Raw genomic sequence first — 22,172 nt, 5'->3', positions numbered from 1 at the left:
GAAATGGACAGAGTTCCCTGGAAGCACAAGATGCAAGCTTATTCTGCCTGTTCTCTCTATGAAATAACCTTCGGATATTTTAATTTGGATTGAGCTCTTATTTCTGTTGCAGATCCCTTGCATTTCCATTCAGCTTCCTGAAGTAATCATATATGTGTGTGTTGTTTTGTTTTCTTCATCCCTGGAAAACTATAATCCAGAGCTTGGCTATAGTCCACTCCCCAAGAGAGCTAGAACTGATTGAGTTTCTTGTCTACAATAGTATTTTTTATCTTGAGCATGTTTTTGTCCTTGTCACCATCTCACCATCCTTAACCAATACTAAAATGGTTTGAATAGAGCTCCTTCCTTGTCTGGTGCTTAGCTACACTCCATGGATCATTCTGGGAGAAGGAGAATGGGGGAGATGGATGCCATTGTGGAGGATGACATGGGAAGAGCTGAGAGGAAAAATGGGGAATGAGTGGAAAATAGTGTTGAGGATGGAGGAGGACATAACAAAGGAAGGATGTCTCAGGAACCAACAGGTTATCACACACTCAATATACATCTTCCTTGCTGACCATCAGCTGACCTGACTCCACCCCTGAGGGACACAGCCTAACCTTGACCAATGACTTCTAAGACAAGAGGGAGCAGGGAGCAGAAGTTCAGCAGTAAAGAATAAAAGGCCACAGCATCCAGCAGCAGCACAGACTTGCTTCTGATGCTTCTGTAATCACTTGTAAGCTCCAAAACTTGACATCATGGTGCATTTTACTGCCGAGAAGAAAGCTGCTATCATTAGCTTGTGGGGCAAAGTGAATGTGAAGAGGCTGGAGGCGAGGCTCTGGGCAGGTAGGAAGTGGACTTCCTGGGGGAGGACGTGCTCACCACCACTGCCTCTGTTTCTGCTAACTGGCTTCCCAGGTATGGAGAAGGCGCATCGCTGGATCTCCATTCCTTTGTTGAGGGTTTGTGTCTCCATGCTTCTTGGTAGTGGAACCTTTCTCTTTCCCATTAGGGATTACCATAACCTCCATGAGCCCATGTACTATTTCTTAGCTATGTTGGCAGCCACCAACCTTGGAGTGACACTGAACATGATGCCCACAGTTTCGGGGATCCTGTGGTTGAATCACAGAGAGATTAGCCACAGGGCCTGCTTCTCTCAGGCCTACTTTATTCATACTCTTTCTATCATAGAGTCTGGTGTTTTCCTTGCCATGGCCTATGACGGCTTCATTGCCATCTGTAACCCCTTGAGATATACCTCCATCCTGACCAACAGCAGGGTAATAAAGATTGGGATGGGGGTATTGAAAAGGGCCAGGCTGTCAATTAAGCCAATAATTCTTCACCTTCCCTGGTTCCCCTATTGTTGATCCCATGTGCTCTCTCATGCTTTCTGTCTACACCAAGATGTCATCAATTTACTGTGTGCCAATATCATAGTCAATCGTCTCTATCCTGTTGTGGTTGTATTGGCAATGGTTTTATTGAACTTCCTTGTCATCTTTTGCTCCTACATTTTGATCCTCAAGACTGTCGTGGGCATTGCTTCTGGAGAAGAAAGGGCCAAGGACCTCAACACATCTGCTGCCTCCCGGTATTCGATGCCCCTGTAGTTGGTCTGACATTTAGTCATAGGTTTGGAAGACGTGCTCCTCATGTGGTCCACATCACGATGAGCATTATATGCTTCCTTTTCCCACTTTTTATGAATCCTGTCCCCTCCAGCATTAAAACCAAGCAGATCCAGACTGGTATAGTTGGTTTTTTCTCTCTGCTTCATTCTAGAGCATAACTTTGACACACTGTGCTCTGAAGAATAATTCAGGCAACTTGGGCAAGATGACAGCTTTGTTAATGGTAGCAACTAAGGAAAACCAAGTTAATATAACCAACCTCTCTGCTATTTAGAGGATCATATCACACTATCCATTTGTAGCTGAATTGCATATTATATAATATGCATATACTAAACATATATTTCAATTGTCCAACTGATCTTTGCTCTTTTCCCAGATAACTCGTTCTGTTGAATGAACCTATGGCACCCAATATATGATTCTTGGATTTACAGTATGGGCCACTAGTATTTAAATCAAAGCTCAGTGTTTTTCAATATGTTTTGTATGTATAGGCTTTGATATATTTAGGAAAAACTCACTCAACTCCAGACATGTAGTTGCTGAAAATTTTCTCATATGGAACTAGTTTCTAGAAAATTGCACTAAGTGGAGCAATGATACTTATTCTCCTCAGTTTAAAATGACAACTCTAGGAAAAGTATATCTAATTATATCTAAGTCTGGTCAGTGAAAATTTTAATAAACATTTATTAAATACTATTGTTATCACTGGTAATATATGTGGTAGTGGTGGTTTATTCACTAAGTTATGCCAGACTCCTGCCACCCTATGGACTGTAGTCCATCAGGCTCCTCTCTCCATGGGATTTCCATAGGAAAAATAAGGTTAGGGTTAGGCAAGAATACTGGATTGGGTAGTCATTTCCTTCTCCAGGTAACTTTCCTGACTCAGAGATCGAACCCAGGTCTCTTACTTTGCAGACAATATCCAGCATTACAGGTGGATTCTTTACCTACTGACTTACCAGTATATGTACATATAGAGAAATAATACAACAGATATATAATTATATTATTATCTTTACCAACAACATTACTTGACTGGAGATAAAGTGGGGAGAAAAAGAGAGGATGGAGGCAATGCTGATAAGTAGAAGAAAAAAATTACCCTTTCTAGCTTCAAATATTGAGCAAAGTTGATTTTGAGGCTTAAGGAGAGTAGGTTCATGATTCTATGACCAGCTGAAGAGCCAGGACCTATGACTAAAATGACAAGTATTAAAGTGAACCGAAATATGTTCTTGTGAACAAGAGATAGACAATGAAACACAAGGGTTTTGGAAAGGTGGAAGTGACCACCAGTTGACTGGTGAGCTGGACGTGGGCAATCAGAGGCTCCTTTTCCCTGTACTTGGACTGTGCGCTCTACTAGAAGCTGCCTCAAGGACACAGCCTCAGAATGATAATGCGGCTTGAGATCACCTAGACAGAATATATGATTTAATCCAGTTAAGCCCTCTATAGATGGGTGCAGAGATCTACTTGTTTCACCACATAGGTGCTCGATGTGTGTTGACTTGTTGACAGGATGAAGTTTATGTCCCTAACCATTCATAGAGGACCTCTGCCTACCTCTCTGGGGGAATCTGAGCAGTCTGAAGGTGGCCATAGGAGGCATGAGTGCAGGATGGAGAGGGGAATACCAGCACCGTCCTCTGCTCTGGTTAACATACAAACTGAAGCACTGCAAGGAGCTTGTTAGAAGGGTGCTTAGCATGCTTAGAATCAATCTACCACCTTGTGGGGAAGCATGACCATGGGGAAGTTGATAACTCAAGAATTCCTTAGGGACATAAATTGCTTGTCCAGCTTTGTGCTGATGCTAAAGTTTAGATGCCTTAGAGATGAGCCCAAGTGGGCGAGATAAGCAGTGAGTAAAGAAACCAGAACAGGCCTTAGGTGGTCAGTTAAAGGTCAGTGGAGTAAAGGGAAAGGAAAATGAGCAAAAGGAGTATAGAAGACAAAGGAGAAACAGCTAGAAAACTGAAGTGAGGCCCAGAAAGGAGTCTAGGGGAAGGTCTCTCTGTCAATAGGACGCTAAAGGAAGAAAGGAAATCAGGGTGTTCCTCTGGGACTTGAAATCTCTGGAATTAAATTTTAAATTCAAGAAAACAACTCTTCACCAGTGACTAACTCCTATCCAGTCCCAAAAGGAGTTCCTGTGAATGCAAGTTGAGGTGGAGCTGTTATCTGAGCCAAGCAACACAGGCCCAAACTTCTAGCTCCTTCCAGCACTTGGGGTCTAATCTCTTAGGCACAGACTTTATGGTCTCTAACTACTCCCCTCCCACGCTTTGCAAATACTCCCCCTCCCCTACAGTGAATGACCCAGAAGTAAAGACTCTAGGAAAGGGGGAAGGAATAGTCTCTGAGGTCTCAATATGGTTCAGATGGAAGAGAAGCTATGATGAGTACTGCCATGTGAACTTCCAAAGTCCTTTAACCACTGGGTTTTAGTCATTTCACTTTTAACTGGAATAAAGCCACTTGAAACAGAGGTTTTTGAAGTTAAAATGAAAAATCATGTTTCTGATTCCCTGGTTCATCACAACAGAGACACTAGCAAAATATATACATCCAGATGTATTCTTCTTTTAATACCATCTGTCCTTTTACATTCTATCGGCACAGTTTTCAGTGTTACCATAATTTTTTATTGGAGTATAGTTAACAATGTTGTGTTAGTTTCTGCTGCACAATGAAGCCAGTCAATATATGTATACATATATCCCCTCCTGCTTGGATCTCCCTCTCATACACCCGCCCTTCCCATCTCATCCATCTAGGAAGCTGAGCTCCCTGTGCTCTACAGCAGGCCCCACTAGCTTTTTTTTTCACACATGGTAGCATATATATGTCAGTGCTACCCTCCCAATTCATCTTACTTCCCCTTCCCCACTCCTCGAGAAAGAAGATGTGTACATATATACAATGGCATAGTATTCAACCGTAAGAGGAAATGAAATCGGGTCATCTGTAGAGATGTGGATGCACCGAGAGTCTGCCATACATAGCTAAGTGAGTCAGAAGAAGGAAAACAAGTATCACATATTAATGCATATAATGTAGAATCTAAAAAATGGCACAGATGAATCTATTTGCAGAGCAGAAATTGTGAATGGGCTTGTCTAATGTATTCTTTTCCTTAAGCGTTATTCCTGTATCTCTTCTCATTGTCTCAGGTCTCATATCCAAATCTTGATCAAGATGAGGCATTTCCCAGTCCTGACTCAGCAGTTAGTAAAGAGTCAGACATTCTTCAAAGTTTTACTTCTGCCAGAGCAAAACTACTCCCTCTTCCAATTATACCTTATTAGTAACCCAAGCTTCACTTGGCTCTTTGCTTCTGTGGAGCCCCCAGCTTGCTCATATTTGGTGTATCTTCAAGCATTAATATGGCTCAGAATGGATAATCCAGTTGTATGTGTGTGCGTGCTAAGTTGCCTCAGTCGTATCCTACTCTTTGTGACCCTATGGACTATAGCCCACCAGTCCCCTCTGTCCATGGGATTCTCCAGGCAAGAATACTGGAGTGGCTTACCATACCTTCCTCCAGGGGATCTTCTCGACCTAGGGATCAAATCCAAGTCTGTCATATCTCCTGCGTTCTTTAACACTAGTGCCATCTGGGAAGCCCCAGTCCAGTTACAACCTCTCTGGCTTTCGAAAATTTATCCTTTCATGGTTCTTCATACATATGCTTCCCAGGTGATGCTCATGGTAAAATATCTGCCTGCCAATGTAGGAGACACAAGAGACTTGGGTTTGATCCCTGGGTCGAGTAGGAAATGGCACCGCAGTCTAATATTCTGGCCTGAAAAATTTCATGGAGAGAGGAACCTGGTGGGCTACAGTCTGTGGGGCATGAAGATTCGGACACGACTGAGCAACTGAGCATATACATTGGTTGTCGTTCAGCCACTCAATCTTGTCCGACTCTTTGCGACCTCATGGACTGCAACACACCAGGCTTCCCTGTCCTTCACCATCTCCCGAAGCTTGCTCAGACTCAGGTTCAATGAACTGATGATGCCATTCAACCATCTTGTCATCTGTCATTGCCTTCTCTTCCTGCCTTCAATCTTTCCCATCAGCAGGGTCTTTTCTAATGAGTTGGCTCGTCACATCAGGTGGCCAAAGTACTGGAACTTCAGCTTCAGTTTCAGTCCTTCCAATGAATATTCAGCTGATTTCCTTGAGGATTGACTAAGCTAGTGCAATAGTTTTGAAATCAGATGCTATGGTGTAGAATGCCATTTTTCACTTTCTGGCTGTACTCCAGCAAATCACTTAATCTGTTTGGTCTCTTTCACGTGTTGGATTGTTTTAATGATTAAATGCACTAATACATGTAATGCGCCTAATCATTCCTGGCTCATAGTAAATGTTATAGATGGTTTAGTTATTATTATTACTATTACTAGAAATTTTGTGAAAATGGGATCGTTTGATATTCAGGATGAAGAGACACCTGGTCTGATCTGTCAAAGAAAGCCAAGACTTTTTCAAAACTTGATTATAAGCACAATTCTTGATAGCGAGATATTTTAATGGAAAGACTTGCATTCTATTCTTACAAGGACGCTGTGAGAAAATGGGAGCTGGTGGAGGTTTTAGCTCAATTTATTGGAAGATTTTTTTTTTAATGTTTATTCATTTATTTGGCTGCACTAGGTCGAAGTTGCAGCACATGGGATCTTCAGTCTTCCTTGGGGCGTGTGGGATCTCTGGTTGCAGCACACAAAGTCTTATCTGCAGCATGTGGCATCTAGTACCCTCATCAGGGATTGAACCTGGTTCCTTTGCATTGAGAGCACAGAGTCTCATCCACTGGACTGCTAGGGAAGCCCCTATGAGAAGGTTTCTGAGGTTCCTGACACTGAGTGATTTAAGCTGTTAATGCTTAGCAACAGGAAGAACCAAGATTACAGATCTAGTGGTGGCTTTCTTCTGTAGGCCAAAGTGTTCCTGAGAGTAGAATGTTGGATTTGCACATTTTCACGAGGAATCAGAGGAACTCTCTTCTGAGGATGTTGAAAGAAAAACTTTTTTTTTTTTCTTCTCAAAAACATGTCTTTCTTGTGACCCTCACATATCTAGCATATAGACTTCCAAGAAACCTAGGTCATGTGTCAGTTATGTGGACCAGATTAGACCCTCATTTATCAACATTTGTTAAGTGACTCTGAAGTAGAATCTGTGCTAGAATATTTGGATATCATTATATATATAGCTATATGATCAGGATCTAGAATTAGACATATAAGAAGGATGAAGTTTTTAAAGGTAGGTATTTAGGACATAGCAACCCACTAAGTATTTTCGCCTGGAGAATCCCACAGACAGAAGAGCCTGGAGGGCTGCAGTCCATGGGGTCACAATGAATCGGACACAACTGAAGTGACTTAGCACACATATGCACATTCATTCATTCACAAATGTAACTTAAGCACCTGCTTATTATCTAGCACTAAGAGGCCAGCATGAGAGATGTAAGTGCTTATGTGTGAGATGCTAGGCAAGGAATGATGATTTATAGTTAGAAGTCCATGAGCCATGGTATTTTAGCAGCCATTATGAGCCACACGTAGCACTATTAGATTCATTATTAAGAAAAGATTTTTTACATCTTATTTTTACTTAAAAAATCTGGTGATTTAAAAAATCTTTAAGATCATGTAACGAGTAAATAATTGAATCTTTTAAAATTTCCAAGAATAATTTAAATAGTTCTATGATACAAATATAACATAATAGATATACTTCATACACATTAAAAATAAATTGAAAGACCCCTGACTTCTACCTTCATACCTTCCTTAGAGAGAATTCCTTCTTTTAATCCCCCTGCCCTTGTTTCTTCACACTTAGATACACGTATATAAAAAACTCAAACATACAGTCTTGTTGGTTGGAGGCAGGAGTTGTGTGGGGCTGTTTCCATCTTGCTACACTAAGAGCAATGCTGGCTGTGTGCATTCTTGGGTTAAAGTGAATATAGACTAAGATCCCCAAAGAAGTCCATGGTTTTAGTGATGCACTTGTTGTCTTTTCTGTCAACAATGGAAAGAAAAGCGACTTTTTTTTTTTTTTTTTTTTAGCATTACCATCGGGAAAAAGAAGTGGGGAAAGAGACCTTACTTTCTCATCTATCTCCAACCCTCCTTGCATCCGGTCTGCAAGTTCTTCCTTCAAAGTGACTCCTGGATGGCCCCAGGTGAGTCAGCAGTTCCATAAAACACTCCTGCCACCTTGTGGCTGGTAGAGCATCTACAGGTGATTCTTGGAGAAAAACAGAAAATATTTAAGAAAATGCTGCTGCTGCTGCTGCTGCTGCTGCTAAGTCATTTCAGTCGTGTCTGACTCTGTACGACCCCATAGACTAGACGGCAGCCCACCAGGCTCCCCTGTCCCTGGGATTCTCCAGGCAAGAACACTGGAGTGGGTTGCCATTTCCTTCTCCAATTCAGGAAAGTGAAAAGTGAAAATGAAAGTGAAGTCACTCAGTCGTGTCTGACTCTTCACGACCCCATGGACTGCAGCCCACCAGGCTCCTCCATCCAGGCAAGAGTACTGGAGTGGGGTGCCATTGCCTTCTCTGGAAGAAAATGCTACAGGCTACCAAATCATGACTTAAAAGCAACCATGACAATAATCATTCAGTTCAGTTCAGTCACTCATTTATGTCTGACTTTTTGCTAAACCGTGTACTGCAGCACAGACTTCCCTGTCCATCACCAATTCCCAGAGCTTACTCAAAGTCATGTCTGTTGAGTAGGTGATGCCATCCAACAATCTCATCCACTGTAATCCCCTTCTCTTCCTGCCTTCAATCTTACCCAGCATCGGGGTCTTTTCAAATGAGTCAGTTATTCGTATCAGGTGGCCAAAGTATTGGAGTCTAAGCTTCAGCCTCAGTCCTTCCAATGAATATTCAAGACTGATTTCCTTTAGGATGGACTGGTTGGATCTCCTTGCAGTCCAAGGGACTCTCAAGAGTCTTCTTCAACACAACAGTTTAAAAGCATCAATTCTTCGGTGCTCAGCTTTCTTTATAGTCCAACTCTCACATCCATACATGACCACTGGAAAAACCATAGCTTTGACTAGACAGATCTTTGTCTGCAAAGTAATGTCACTGCTTTTGAATATGCTGTCTAGGTTGGTCATAGCTTTTCTTCCAAAGAGCAAACGTCTTTTAATTTCATGGCTGCAATCACCATCTACAGTGATTTTGGAGCCCCCAAAATAAAGTCTCTCACTGTTTCCATTGTTTCCTCATCTACATGTCATGAAGTGATGGGACCGGATGCCATGATTTCAGTTTTCTGAATGTTGAGCTTTAAGTCAACTTTTTCACTCTCCTGTTTCACTTTCATCAAGAGGTTCTTTAGTTCTTCCTCACTTTCTGCCATAAGGATGTCAAGCTTCCTTGGTGGCTCAGAGGTTAAAGCGTCTGCCTGCAATGTGGGAGACCTGGGTTTGATCCCTGGGTCGGGAAGATCCCCTGGAGAAGGAAATGGCAACCCACTCCAGTATTCTTGCCTGGAGAATCCCATGGACAGAGGAGCCTAGTGGGCTACAGTCCATGGCATCGCAAAGAGTCGGACACGACTGAGTGATTTCACTTTCACTTTCATCTACATATCTGAGGTTATTGATATTTCTCCTGGCAATCTTGATTCCAGCTTGTGCTTCATCCAGCCCAGCATTTCTCATAATGTGCTCTGCATATAAGTTAAATAAGTAGGATGACAATATAAAGCCTTGACATACTCCTTTCCTGATTTGGAACCAGTCTGTTGTTCCATGTCCAGTTCTAACTGTTGCTTCTTGACCTGCATACAGATTTATCATAAGGTCGGTCAGGTGGTTTGGTATTCCTATCTCTTTAAGACTTTTCCAGAATTCGTTGTGATCCACACAGTCAAAGGCTTTGGCATAAAAATAAAGCAAAAGTAGATGTTTTTCTGGAACTCTCTTGCTTTTTCAACGATCCAACGGATGTTGACAATTTGATCTCTCTGGTTCCTCTGCCTTTTCTAAAACCAGCTTGAACACCTGGAAGTTCATGGTTCATGAACCGTTGAAGCCTGGCTTGGAAGATTTTGAGCATTACTTTGCTAGCATGTGAGATGAGTACAATTGTATGGTAGTTTAAGCATTCTTTGTCATTGCCTTTCTTTGGGATTGGAATGAAAACTGACCTTTTCCAGTCCTATGGCCACTGCTAAGTTTTCCAAATTTGCTACCATATTGTGTGCAGCATTTTCACAGCATCATCTTTTAGGATCTGAAATAGCTCAACTGGAATTCCATCACCTCCACTAGCTTTGTTCATAGTGATGCTTCCTAAAGGCCACTTGACTTCACATTCCAGGATGTCTGGCTCTAGGTGAGTGGTCACACTGTCATGATTATCTGGGTCATGAAGATCTTATTTTGTATAGTTCTCCTGTGTATTCTTGCCACTTCTTAATATCTTATGCTTCTGCTAGGTCCATACCATTTCTGTCCTTTATTTTGTCCATCATTGCATGAAATGTTCCTTTGGTATCTCTAATTTTCTTGAAGAGATCTCTAGTCTTTCCCATTCTATTGTTTTCCTCTATTTCTTTGCACTGATCACTGAGGAAGGCTTTCTTATCTCTCCTTGCTGTTCTTGGGAACTCTGCATTCAAATGAGTATATCTTTCCTTTTCTCCTTTGCCTTTAGTGTCTTTTCTTTTCTGAGCTATTTGTAAGGCCTCCTCAGACAATCATTTTGCCTTTTTGCATTTCTTTTTCTTAGGGATGGTCTTGATCACTGCCTCCTGTAAATGTCATGAACCTCTGTCCATAGTTCTTCAGACACTCTATCAGATATAATCCCTTGAATCTATTTGTCATTTGAATCTATTTGTCTACTGTATAATCATAAGGGATTTGATTTAGGTCATATGTGAATGGTCTAGTGGTTTTCCTTACTTTCTTCAATTTAAGTCTAAATCTGACAAAAAGGAGTTCAGGTTCTGAGCCACTGTCAGCTCCCGGTCTTGTTTTTGCTGACTGTATAGAACTTTTCCATCTTTGGCTGCAAAGAGTATAATCAATCTGATTTTAGTATTGATCATCTGGTGATGTCCATACGTAGAGTCTTCTCTTGTGTTATTGGAAGAGGGTGTTTGCTATGACCAGTGTGTTCTCTTGGCAAAACTCTGTTAGACTTTGATCTGCTTTGTTTTGTACTCCAAGGCCAAGTTTGTCTGTTACTCCAGGTATCTCTTGACTTCTTGCTTTTGCATTCTAGTCCCCTGTGAGGAAAAGGACATCTTTTTTGGGTGTTAGTTCTAAAAGGTTCTTGTAGGTCTTCATAGAACCATTCAACTTCAACTTCTTCAGCATTACTGGTTGGGGCATAGACTTGGATTACTGTGATATTGAGTGGTTTGCCTTGGAAATGAACAAAGTTCATCCTGTCGTTTTTGAGACTGCATCCAAGTACTGCATTTCAGACTCTTTTGTTGACTATGAGAGCTACTGCATTTCTTCTAAGGAATTCTTGCCCACAGTAGTAGATACCATGGTCATCTGAATTAAATTCATCATTCCAGTCCATTTTAGTTCACTGATTCCTAAAATGTCGATGTTCACTCTTACCATCTCCTGTTTGACTATTTCCAATTTGCTTTGATTCGTGGACTTAACATTCCAGGTTCCTATGCAGTATTGCTCTTTACAGCATTGGACTTTACTTCCATCACCAGTCACATCCACAACTGGGTGTTATTTTGGCTCTGTTTTTTCATTCTCTCTGGAGTTATTTCTCCACTGATCTCCAGTAGCATATTGGGCACCTACCAACCTGGGGAATTCATCTTTCAATATCCTATCTTTTTGCCTTTTCATACTTGTTGTTTCTATCACTGACAGTCTTGATCTTTTAAGTAAATCCTAAATTTCAGACTTTGGATTATTAATCCTATGAGACATCACATAGGTGAAGAACACATCTACCTCTTATACTAACAGGCCAAGGCAGGAACTGCTACAGAAAAGTGAGGCAGAAACACATATGTTATCTATATAGACTGAAGTGGCAGGAACATCAGGTCAGTGTCATTTATAGAGAAAATTAAACTCAAATCTCCAGAGGGGCACATTTCTTGATATGTTACTGTTCCATTATCCAGCATTGAGATTTAATGACAGAAAATATCCATTCTGCTTTATTCAATTGGTCAATGAAAATTATTCATTCATTTATTTATTTAACAGAAACCCCCTATATTTTAATAAGTACTAGTTACCAGGGATCTACCACTGCAAGTAGGCTTTGCCTCTATAATGCTTATATTTTAACAAGGAAGGCAAATTTTAAAAACACAAATACAATAAGTGATTACAACTTTAGGCTGGTATCTAAGAATTTCTCCTCACAAAGTGCAATTGGATGTTGCTACTGCTGCTGCTGCCACTTCAGTCGTGTCCGACTCTGTGCAACCCCAAAGAGGGCAGCCCACCAGGCTCTTCCGTCCCTGGGATTCTCCAGGCAAGAACGCGAGAGTGGGTTGCCATTTCCTTCTCCAATGCATGAAAGTGAAAAGTGAAAGGGAAGTCGCTCAGTCGTGTCTGACTCTTAGCAACCTCATAGACTGCAGCCTACCAGGCTCCTCCGTCCAAGGGATTTTCCAGGCAAGAGTACTGGAGTGGGGTGCCATTGCCTTCTCTGCAATTGAATGACAGAAATCAAAATAAGAGAAAGTTTTAGAAAACAAAACTTGAGGAAAATCTATGGGCTAATGTTTTATTGGAGGAAAACATCTGAAGACAGTGAAAACAAAAGAGGGAAAAGATAAAAGTATGGAAAAAGAGAAGGTAGACACAAAGTATTATTTATATTACTAGGCTAGCAACAGCTTTGCATGCAAATAAAACTACTTGCTTGGTAATGAGGGATTTGATTATTATTAAATAATCCAATGTAATGCAAAATCATTTAGGCCAATTACAGAACTGAGCACTATTTTATGCTGTTTGATCATTTCTTAGCTAGTTCTTTTTCATGTTAGATCTGTACAATATACTATTAAGCCTTAAACAACATGGGGTTTAAGGGCATCATCCGCCATGCAGTTAAAATCCATGCATAACTTTAAGTCATCTCTACATATCCTCAGTTCCCTATCCATAGATTCAACCAATCCTGAATCATGTACTACTATTATATGTATTTACTGAAATAATTTCATGAATAAGTAGATCCATGCAACTTAAACTTGTGTTGTTTAAGGGTCAACTGCATGTATGGTAGATGAGCAGAATTTACCATGCCATAATATGTCTCTTTGGCATACGGTTTTTTTAAGAAACAACAGGCCTGAGAGAAATTCTGAAAACCAACTAGAAGTTCCTGTTTTGTAAGAAACATTTACATTTGTAAGGGAAAGCTTCATTTGTAAAGGTATCTCCCTAGCTGAGGATGACTAAATAACCAGAAACTCTTGTCAATGCAGAAGGCAATGACTTAAACCCCCATAACAATCACAACGACAACCTCACTAACTGTGCTTTTTCTGGTAATCTTCTATATTTGACTTTTCCTACCCTCAAAATCCTCTTTCATCTTTAGCTGAGGATGGCATTTAAGTTGAGGGCTTCGGCCACTTCAAAGAGTTGCTCAGTTTTCCTGCTCTCTCCCATACATGAAATTAAATTTTCACATGATTTTTACCTGATAATCGGTCTCATATCAATTTAATTTTTACACCAACCATAAAAACCTGAAGGGAAGAGGAGAATTTTTTTTCTCCTTGGTAATTAAAATGAGCCTTTTTATCCAGATAGAGCAGAAGATGATGAAGTCAGAATCTATATGAGGAATCCTGAAGAAGATGCTATGGTTATAATCATGGATGCCAAGAAGTAACAATAATTAACAGATAAGAATAGTATCAACAGTATTCTACAGCTCTTAAATAGTGTAAGACCTGTGGAAAATTCTTCAAGTGGTGGGAATACAGAGTACCTGACTTGCCTCCTGAGAAATCTGTATGCAGGTTAAGAAGCAAGTTAGAACCAAACAAGGAACAACAGACTTGTTGAAAATTGGGAAAGGAGTATGTTAAGGCTGTATATTGTCACCCTGCTTATTTAACTTATATGCAGAGTACATCCTATGAAATGCAGGGTTGGATGAAGCACAAGATGCAGTCAAGATTGCTTGAAGAAACAGTAATAACCTCAGATACACAGATGATACCACCCTATGGCAGAAAGTGAAGAGGAACTAAAGAGCCTCTTGATGAAAGTGAAAGAAAGAGTTTAAAAGTTGGCTTAAAACTCAACATTCAGAAAACTAAGATCATGGCATCCAGTCCCATCACTTCATGACATGTAGATGGGAAACGATGGAAACAGTGACAGACTTTAGTTTCTTGGGCTCCAAAATCACTGCAGATGGTGACTGCAGCCACGAAATTAAAAGACACTTGCTCCTTGGAAGAAAAGAAGTTATGACCAAGCTAGACAGCATTTTCAAAAACAGAGATGTTACTTTGCTGACAAAGGTCTGTCTAGTCAAAGCTATGGTTTTTCTAGTAGTCATGTATGGATGTGAGAGCTGGACTATAAAGAAAGCTGAGCACTTAAGAATTGATGCTTTTGAACTGTGGTGTTGGAGAAGACTCTTGAGAGTCCCTTGGACTGCAAGGAGATCAAACTAGTCAATCCTAGAGGAAATCAATCCTGAATATTAATTGGAGAGACTATTGGTGATGCTGAAGCTCCAATATTTTGGCTACCTGATGAGAGGAGCAACTCAGTGAAAAACACCCTGATGTTAGGAAAGATTGAAGGCAGGAGAAGAAGGGGATGACGGAGGATGAGATGGTTGGATGGCATCACTAACTTAGTGGACATGGGTTTGAAGAAGCTCCGGGCACTGGTGAAGGACAGGGAAGTCTAGAGTGCTGCAGTCTATGGGGTCACAAAGAGTCGGACGTGACTGGGCAACTGAACAACAACAAGAATAGTATTAGCCAGGTGGAATTAAGGACAGAAATATGATGAGTAAATGTAAGCAAAAAGAAAAAGTTGAGAATTATAGCTTTGAGGAACTTAGTATGCAAAAATATTGTATAAATCAAGCTGTTATGGTATCTGGTCCCATCACTTCATGGGAAATAGATGGGGAAACAGTGGAAACAGTGTCAGACTTTATTTTTGGGGGTTCCAAAATCACTGCAGATGGTGACTGCAGCCATGAAATTAAAAGACGCTTACTCCTTGGAAGAAAAGTTATGACCAACCTAGATGGCATATTCAAAAGCAGAGACATTACTTTGCCAACTAAGGTCCGTCTAATCAAGGCTATGGTTTTTCCAGTGGTCATGTATGGATGTGATAGTTGGACTGTGAAGAAGGCTGTGCTTTTGAACTGTGGTGTTGGAGATGACCCTTGAGGGTCCCTTGGACTGCAATGAGATTCAACCAGTCCATCCTAAAGGAGATCAGCCCTGCGTGTTCTTTAGAAGGACTGATGCTGAAGCTGAAACTCCAATACTCTGGCCACCTCATGTGAAGAGATGGCTCATTGGAAAAGACGCTGAAGCTGGGAGGGTTTGGGGGCAGGAGGAGAAGGGGCCGACCGAGGATGAGATGGCTGGATGGCATCACCGACTCAATGGACATGAATTTGGGTAAACTCCAAGAGTTGGTGATGGACAGGGAGCCTGGCGTGCTGCGATTCATGGGGTCACAAAGAGTCGGACACGACTGAGTGACTGAACTGAACTGAACTGAACTGAAAATAAGACCATTTCATCTACAATGAAACTCTGTTGCTTTATGTAGCCACCTTCGTTTATTATCTTAGCTAGACCTTCTGAATAACTTACTGCAGCTTCTACTTCAGCACTTGCTGCTTCATCTTGCACTTTCACGTTATAGAAATGTTTTTTTCTTTAAACCTCATTAACCAACCACCACTTGCTTCAAGCTTTTCTTTTTCAGCTTCCTCACCTCTCTCAGCCTTAATGAAATTGAAGTGAATTAATGCCTTGCTCTGGATTTGGTTTTAGCTTAAGGGAATGTCAAAGTTGGTTTGCTCTTCTATCTAGTCCATGGAAACTTTCTCCATATCAGCAATACGGCTGTTTTGCTTTCTCATCATTCATGTGTTCACTGGAGTAGCACTTTTACTTTCCTTCTAGAACTTTTCTTTTACAAAGTGGCTAATTTTTGGCACAAAAGGACTGTCTTCAGTCTATCTTGGCTTTTACACACCTCTCTCACTAAGGTTAATCTTTTCTAGATTTTTATTTAAAGTGAGAGATGTGTGACTCTTCTTTTTGCTTAGACAATTAGTGATGACTGTAGGCTTATTTTTTGAGATCTAACTTCAATATTGTTGAATCTTAGAGAATAGGGAGGCTAAATGAGAGGGAGAGAGATGGAGAATCAGCCTGTAGGTGGAGCAGTCAGAATGCGGTTATCAGAGCATTTACTGATAAAGTTTTGTCATCTTGTATCAGAGTGGTTGGCAGCAGCCCAAAATAATTATAATAGTAACATCAAAGATCATTGATCACAGATCCCCACAGAAAATATAGTAATAATATAAAAGTGTGAAATATGGGGAGAATTACCAAAATGTGACATAGACACGAGCAAATGCTGTGGGGAAAAAATGGTGTTGATAGATTTGCTTCATGCAGGCTGCCATGCACTTTCAATTTGCAAATAAACATGACCTTTGAAGTGCAATAGAGAAAAGCACAAAATAATAAGGTAGTCTGAAAACTCTTTTCCAATAGATAATATGAAGGACTGAAAAATTAAGACCTTGTCTAACACATCACTGACTTGCATTTTTGTAGAGTTGAGTTCTGATTCAGATTCTGACCCTTTCTATCAGCTATGAGACCTTAAGAGATTTATAAAACATGCTGTGCTTTGATATCTCAACTCTCGAGTATCTCTCCAGTTATGAAAGGATTTCACTCTCCCACAATGAACACATGAGAATTCCAGGGGCCCCATGTCTATAACAACACAGTGTGTCATTTTCTGTTGTTTCAATTGTAGTTGCTCTGGTGTGAAAAGAGGGGCATTTTATGATGGTTTTAATTTGCAGCTCCCTAATGATGAATAATTTGATTATGTTTCTCAGCCAGTTAACTATCTTCTTTTGTGAAAATTAAAGATTTGTTTGCTTTATTGGATTTTTAAAGTTTTTTTTGAGTTGTAAGAGTTGTTTACCTAATCTGGATGCAAGCTCTTTTTCAAGTGTGTATATTGTAAAGAATATCTGCCCAATCTCTGAATTTAACTTTTATTTCAACAGTTTTTTGAAGAGCAGAGCAGATGTTAATATTAATGAAATTGAGTTTATTGAATACTTTTTCTTTATACTTTTTGATATTTTGTCTTAAAAAAGGTCACAAATATTTTCTTGTATATTTTATTCCTGAATAAAGAGCCTTGGAAAAGCCTGAGACACTGGCCTGGACAGGTATTTGGGTGGGAATAAATGTAAAAGGTTTTCTGACTGGCCACTAAACTCAAAGACACTGTCCATGGTAGAGGTAAAGGGGAAGTTAATGATCATGTAAAAGGAAACACAGAAATGGGTAGAAAAATGAGTGTAAGAGTGAGAGCACTTTGGGTCAGAGGTAGGTGTGGCCCTGCAAGGAAGATGAGCAATTTATAGCTGATGTGGAAGCTGCATGGATAATCTTCATATATTATGTACAACCACTCTAGCAAACTGTAGGCTTATTCTAATGAACAAAGGAAAGGAATAAATGAGGTGGCAGGTGACTCGGATTGGTTTCTTCATAAAGCAGAATTGGTGGGTAAAGTAAGAGAGCACCAGGATTCCTGCAGCGCATACCTGTCAGCAGCTGAAGCCTGGAGACTGACTCCTATAAAGTTAGGGCTCTCCACCCTCAGGTGAGCCCATGGAAGGAGTGAGGAATAAAGGCAAAGGAGAGGAGAGTCATGACGACTCCTGCCCATGGGCCCCCAGCCCCGGGGACTGTTTGTTTCTCCTCAGCTTCTCCCAGGTGGAGCCTTGGTGTTTCACACACACAGAGGAAGGAGCAGGATAAATTCTTCCATGACAGACCCAGCCTGATGCCCCTCAAGTGACACTGGTGCCATCCTGCCTACCCTCGTCCTTTTTCAGTACAGATGACCTGGCTTCTCTTTTTAAAAGTTAGCAGCTGCTGGTGAGTCTCTACTGCTGTCCTGTGCCAGGGTCTCAGGGGTGGGTGTTAAGGGGTCGTAGGAAAAGAAAGGGAGAAAATACAGGGAGAATGAAATGTAGAGATTTCCAAGAAAGCAATGATCCTGGAAGGAGGTGGTCTGAGTTCTCATCCTCACTCCTCACCTAACACTTTATGTCTAATGACTTTATGTCTAATGACTTTAGACAGGTTTATTCCCTATATTGGAACTTGCTTAGCTTTTTTCATTTGCAAAATGAAATTTTGGGATCCAGGCTGTCACAGAATCACTTTCACTTCTGATATTCAGTGTTTGCATAGACCCAGAGCCAGAGAGGGATCAAGGCTTGCCCACTCTAGAAGTGGGGGTGGCCATCTGCACTATCATGTTTCTTGGGTCTGAGAGAGAGGTGCCTCTCTCCTCCTGACCATAGTCTCCATGGCCAGGCCAATTCCTTCCTGGCTCCTGTCTGGAATCAGCCTTCAAATGCCATTAGAATGTCACAAACCCTCAGGTCTCCATAGACTCTTCTCTGGTAAAGCTGGCTATTACATATAGCCTTCCCTTTTCCTCTTATCCACCAAACAGCTATTCACTTAACAGCACACACATTAAGTGCATTTTGTGTGCCAGACCAATTAAGCATAGAAGCTTCTGCCCTGTACTAATAATACAGGTACCCCTGTGACTTCCCTAGCACCTGGGATACACTCTCCCTCCTTCACAGCCCTCTGCCACTCTAGCCACAAGAGGTGTGTTGACAGGAAATTGACCACTGTGTGAAGGTTCTCCTTGGTTCAGGGCAAGGTGTTTGATTCATATCCTTGTGCTCAGGGTTGGTTCCATCTGCATATGCATAAGTCTAGCCACACACTGCAAGTTAAGCATAGAGAATAATCTTCCATTTCCTGGAGAAACTCACTAGAACTGCCCCAGTCATGGTCTCAAGAGAGATTTGCTAGAGGAAATATTTGTGCTATCTTAAAGGATCAGCAAATGTTCACTGGTGAAAAAAGCGAGTGGTTTCTGTTTAAAAAGCAAGTTATAAAGCAATATAAAGAATAGAAACAAGAAATGTATATATGGGGAACTGTAGGAAAAAAACAATATGGGCTTTTTGTCTATAGCAGAAAAAATATGAATTTAGAAGGATATCAAAGCAGAAAGGGCTGGGTAAATACAGAGTAGTACATCGTACTAGGACTGCCCTCTTTGGATCCAGGTGGTTCAGTGACTAAAAACACACCTAAGCACTAAGCTGGTCCCACTTTGGACTCATAAAGCTCAAATGTGCCTTCATCACTGCCTGGGTTCTACTACATTGCTCTCATCTTTCTGTCCTCTGTCTCTTCCCCTTGAGCTCATAAACATCTAGACATACTTTTTCCCTAAGAAATGTTTTATTGATACTACATGGCTGTCCACTTCAAGTCGCCCTGTGGAAAATACTTGGGAACTGTGATCATTCAAGCCCAGAAGCAGCTTCGACTACAGCAGAGGGAAGTAGGAATATCAACAAGGTCATAGTCTTTCTGGAGTAGGCGAGGGTAATTTTATTCCCAACCCCTCCTCTGAAACTTCTCTTCTCAAAGTCAGCTGTAACTTCCATGCTACTCAATCCTTTAGTCTTGCCCCAGTCCTTGTGAATCTGAACCCTTGGTAACATCATGTATGAATGATGAATACCTCTTGAAACTTCATACAAGACCGCAGTCTCCTGTTCATTTGCTTTCTAACTGGCTTTTATGTTCCTCCTTCACTTTTAGTGGAGCCTTTTCTTCTCCAACTCTAAATTTCAGTTTGCCCAGGACTCAAAACTAGAAACTTCTCTCTATCCTCACTTCTTTGGTTTCCTCCTCTGTATATTAATACCTCCCAAATGTATATCTCTTCTCCAACTTAGTTCTACTACTAAGTTAGTGAAAATGAATACATGAAAAGCTTGTTGGTGGAACTGACTATAAGTTAAATTTTAACATGTTTTTAAAATCACTATGAAATTCCTAGATGCAGAATCTTAGCCTACTGTAAGATCTATGAGTCTGCAAACCAAAAGAAGAGAATTATAGCCATTTGATATTTGTGAACATAAAGATCTTAAGTAAAGTCCTGAGGATGATGTTGTTTGAGGAAGAAACTATACAGCATGGACCGAAAATTGTTGAGGTTGAGGATGATCATATTTAAGGGCTCATCAATTAAAAGAGGCCAGCCAAGAAGATTGAGTAGAAATAAAAATACAGAGAAAAACTGATGAAGGTGTGGTACTTTCAAAGGAAGTTTCAATCAGGTAGTTGGATGATGGAAACAGTAGTGAAGTAGAAGATGCCAAAGCTGATGATGGTGATGATTCTGCTTATAATGGTGTGCATGTTTATGAAACTGAAGAATTAATAACCAGAACTTCCATTTATTCTCAGCTCAGCCCCTGAAGAATGACAGCCCAGTATCCCCTCCATCCTCACATCGTGCTCCTGCCCAACCTCACGCAGCTCAGCCCCTTGCTCTACCTCACTGGCTTTCCCGGATTGGAAACCGTCGAGCACTGGATCTTCATCTTCTTTTTTCTGATGTACCTCGTGGCCATCTCGGGCAACTGCTTCATCCTGATCATTGTTAAGACCAACCCTCGCTTGCACACACCCATGTACTATCTACTCTCCTTTCTGGCCTTCACTGACCTGGGCCTGTCAGTGTCCACCTTGCCCACTACTATGGGAATCTTTTGGTTCAAGTCCCATGGCATCTACTTTGGAGCCTGCCAAGTCCAGATGTTCTGCATCCACTCCTTTTCCTTCATGGAGTCCTCAGTGCTCCTTGTCATGTCCTTTGATCGGTTTGTGGCCATCTGTTATCCCCTGAGGTACTCACTCATTATCACTGGCCAGCGAGTACTCAGGGCAGGCCTGGTTGTCATCCTGCGGGGACCTATAGCCACTGTACCCATTGTTTTTCTCCTGAAGACTTTCCCTTACTGTGGGTCTAGAGTCCTCTCCCACTCTTTCTGTCTGCACCAGGAGGTGATACACTTGGCCTGCACAGACACCACCTTCAACAACCTGTACGGGCTGATACTGGTGATGTTCACTGTGGTGCTGGACCTGGTGCTCATTGCACTGTCCTACGGGGTCATCTTGCACACAGTGGCAAGACTAGCCTCCAAAGAGGAACGGCTCCGAGCCTTCCAAACGTGCACCTCACACCTCTGTGCTGTGCTGGTATTCTTTGTGCCCATGGTGGGACTGTCCCTGATACATCGCTTTGGGAAACATGCCCCACTTGCTGTCCACCTTTTTATGGCCAATGTCTACCTCTTTGTGCCTCCCATGCTTAATCCAATCATATACAGTATTAAAACCAAGGAGATCCGCCATGCCATCAGCAAGCTCCTGGGTCTTAGAAAGGCCAATGCTGAGTCATGAGCCTAAAAATTCCACTGGGTACCCTGAAGAACGTCCCAAATCAGACCAAAGATCTACAGCATTTAGTACCAATTATGTTTCCCAAGATTTTTACTCACTTCCCTAAATAAAGTATGGATGAATTTCTCTCTTGAATTATGAGTTAGCAATGCTGATTTTCTCTTGCTTAAATTATAATGGTATTCTATGTATATATAAGACCTAGATGTTTTGGCAACATCAAAAAATGCCCCCAAGGAAGACCTTTTGAGCCTTGTGTAAAAACTAAAACTAAAGGAAACTGAATAAAAACTTAAAAGGAGCAATAAATTAAAAAGCAACCAGAACAGAAACTAGTAAAGCACAGATACATGTCAGTTGTTTGGATACACTTGAGTAACATACCTCCTTCCATGGTTCCTTGGGACTGTTTCCTTCTTCTCTCCCTGGGCAGCATATTACCCTTCAGTTCCTATTCTGGATAAGCATATCCTTCACCCTCTGGAATAATACTGGAAGAATTCAGAACTCCTGCACTCTTTCCTAATGGCTCATTCAGGTTGAACTCCTCTAAATGTTTCTCATGATGTGCTCCCTCTGGCTTTGTTCATCTAATAGACACCCTGGATCCCACCCCTGACTCTTCTCATCTCTGATTTTATCTTTCCTATGGATTTGCTGACAGCAACTGAAGATAGTCTTTGCTTCTGGGCATTCTAGTTGTGAGATCTTGTTTAATGACCTGAAATGCAATAAAGCTCCAATGAAGGAAATTATCACAGACAAGTCTAAGTCATAATTCCACTGTTAAAGAGGTTGTGAAGCTAAAATTGGCAGAGAAGATTGCCCCTACTGTGACTAAACAAAATTCATGTTGGAGTCAGCGCTGAAGTTGCTTTCTCATGGACACTTTCATGACAGGTTCTCT

The 22,172-nt window shown here is 41.2% G+C and overlaps 1 protein-coding gene and 1 pseudogene across 6 annotated transcripts; both read left to right on the top strand.

Annotated features, from left to right (window-relative positions):
* Positions 1–691: 691 nt before the first annotated feature.
* On the top strand, positions 692–22,025 carry LOC114118272 (olfactory receptor 51M1-like). 6 transcript variants are annotated; one of them, XM_060399395.1, is made up of 4 exons: positions 692–837; positions 7,736–7,851; positions 17,671–17,845; positions 20,264–22,025. In XM_060399395.1, the coding sequence occupies exon 4, from the start codon at positions 20,279–20,281 to the stop codon at positions 21,263–21,265; it is 987 nt and encodes a 328-aa protein (XP_060255378.1). In that variant the 5' UTR covers positions 692–837; positions 7,736–7,851; positions 17,671–17,845; positions 20,264–20,278; the 3' UTR covers positions 21,266–22,025. The 6 variants fall into 6 exon arrangements, with proteins under 6 accessions (XP_060255378.1, XP_060255375.1, XP_060255376.1 ...); XM_060399392.1 differs by having other exon boundaries at positions 17,644–17,845; XM_060399393.1 differs by having other exon boundaries at positions 692–909; positions 17,644–17,845.
* Positions 747–1,786, top strand: LOC105613974 (olfactory receptor 51B6-like; annotated as a pseudogene).
* Positions 22,026–22,172: the final 147 nt, after the last annotated feature.

Source organism: Ovis aries, chromosome 15 (genome assembly GCF_016772045.2).
Source record: "Ovis aries strain OAR_USU_Benz2616 breed Rambouillet chromosome 15, ARS-UI_Ramb_v3.0, whole genome shotgun sequence".
NCBI lineage: Eukaryota > Metazoa > Chordata > Mammalia > Artiodactyla > Bovidae > Ovis > Ovis aries.
This window is presented reverse-complemented; position numbering and strand designations above follow the sequence as displayed.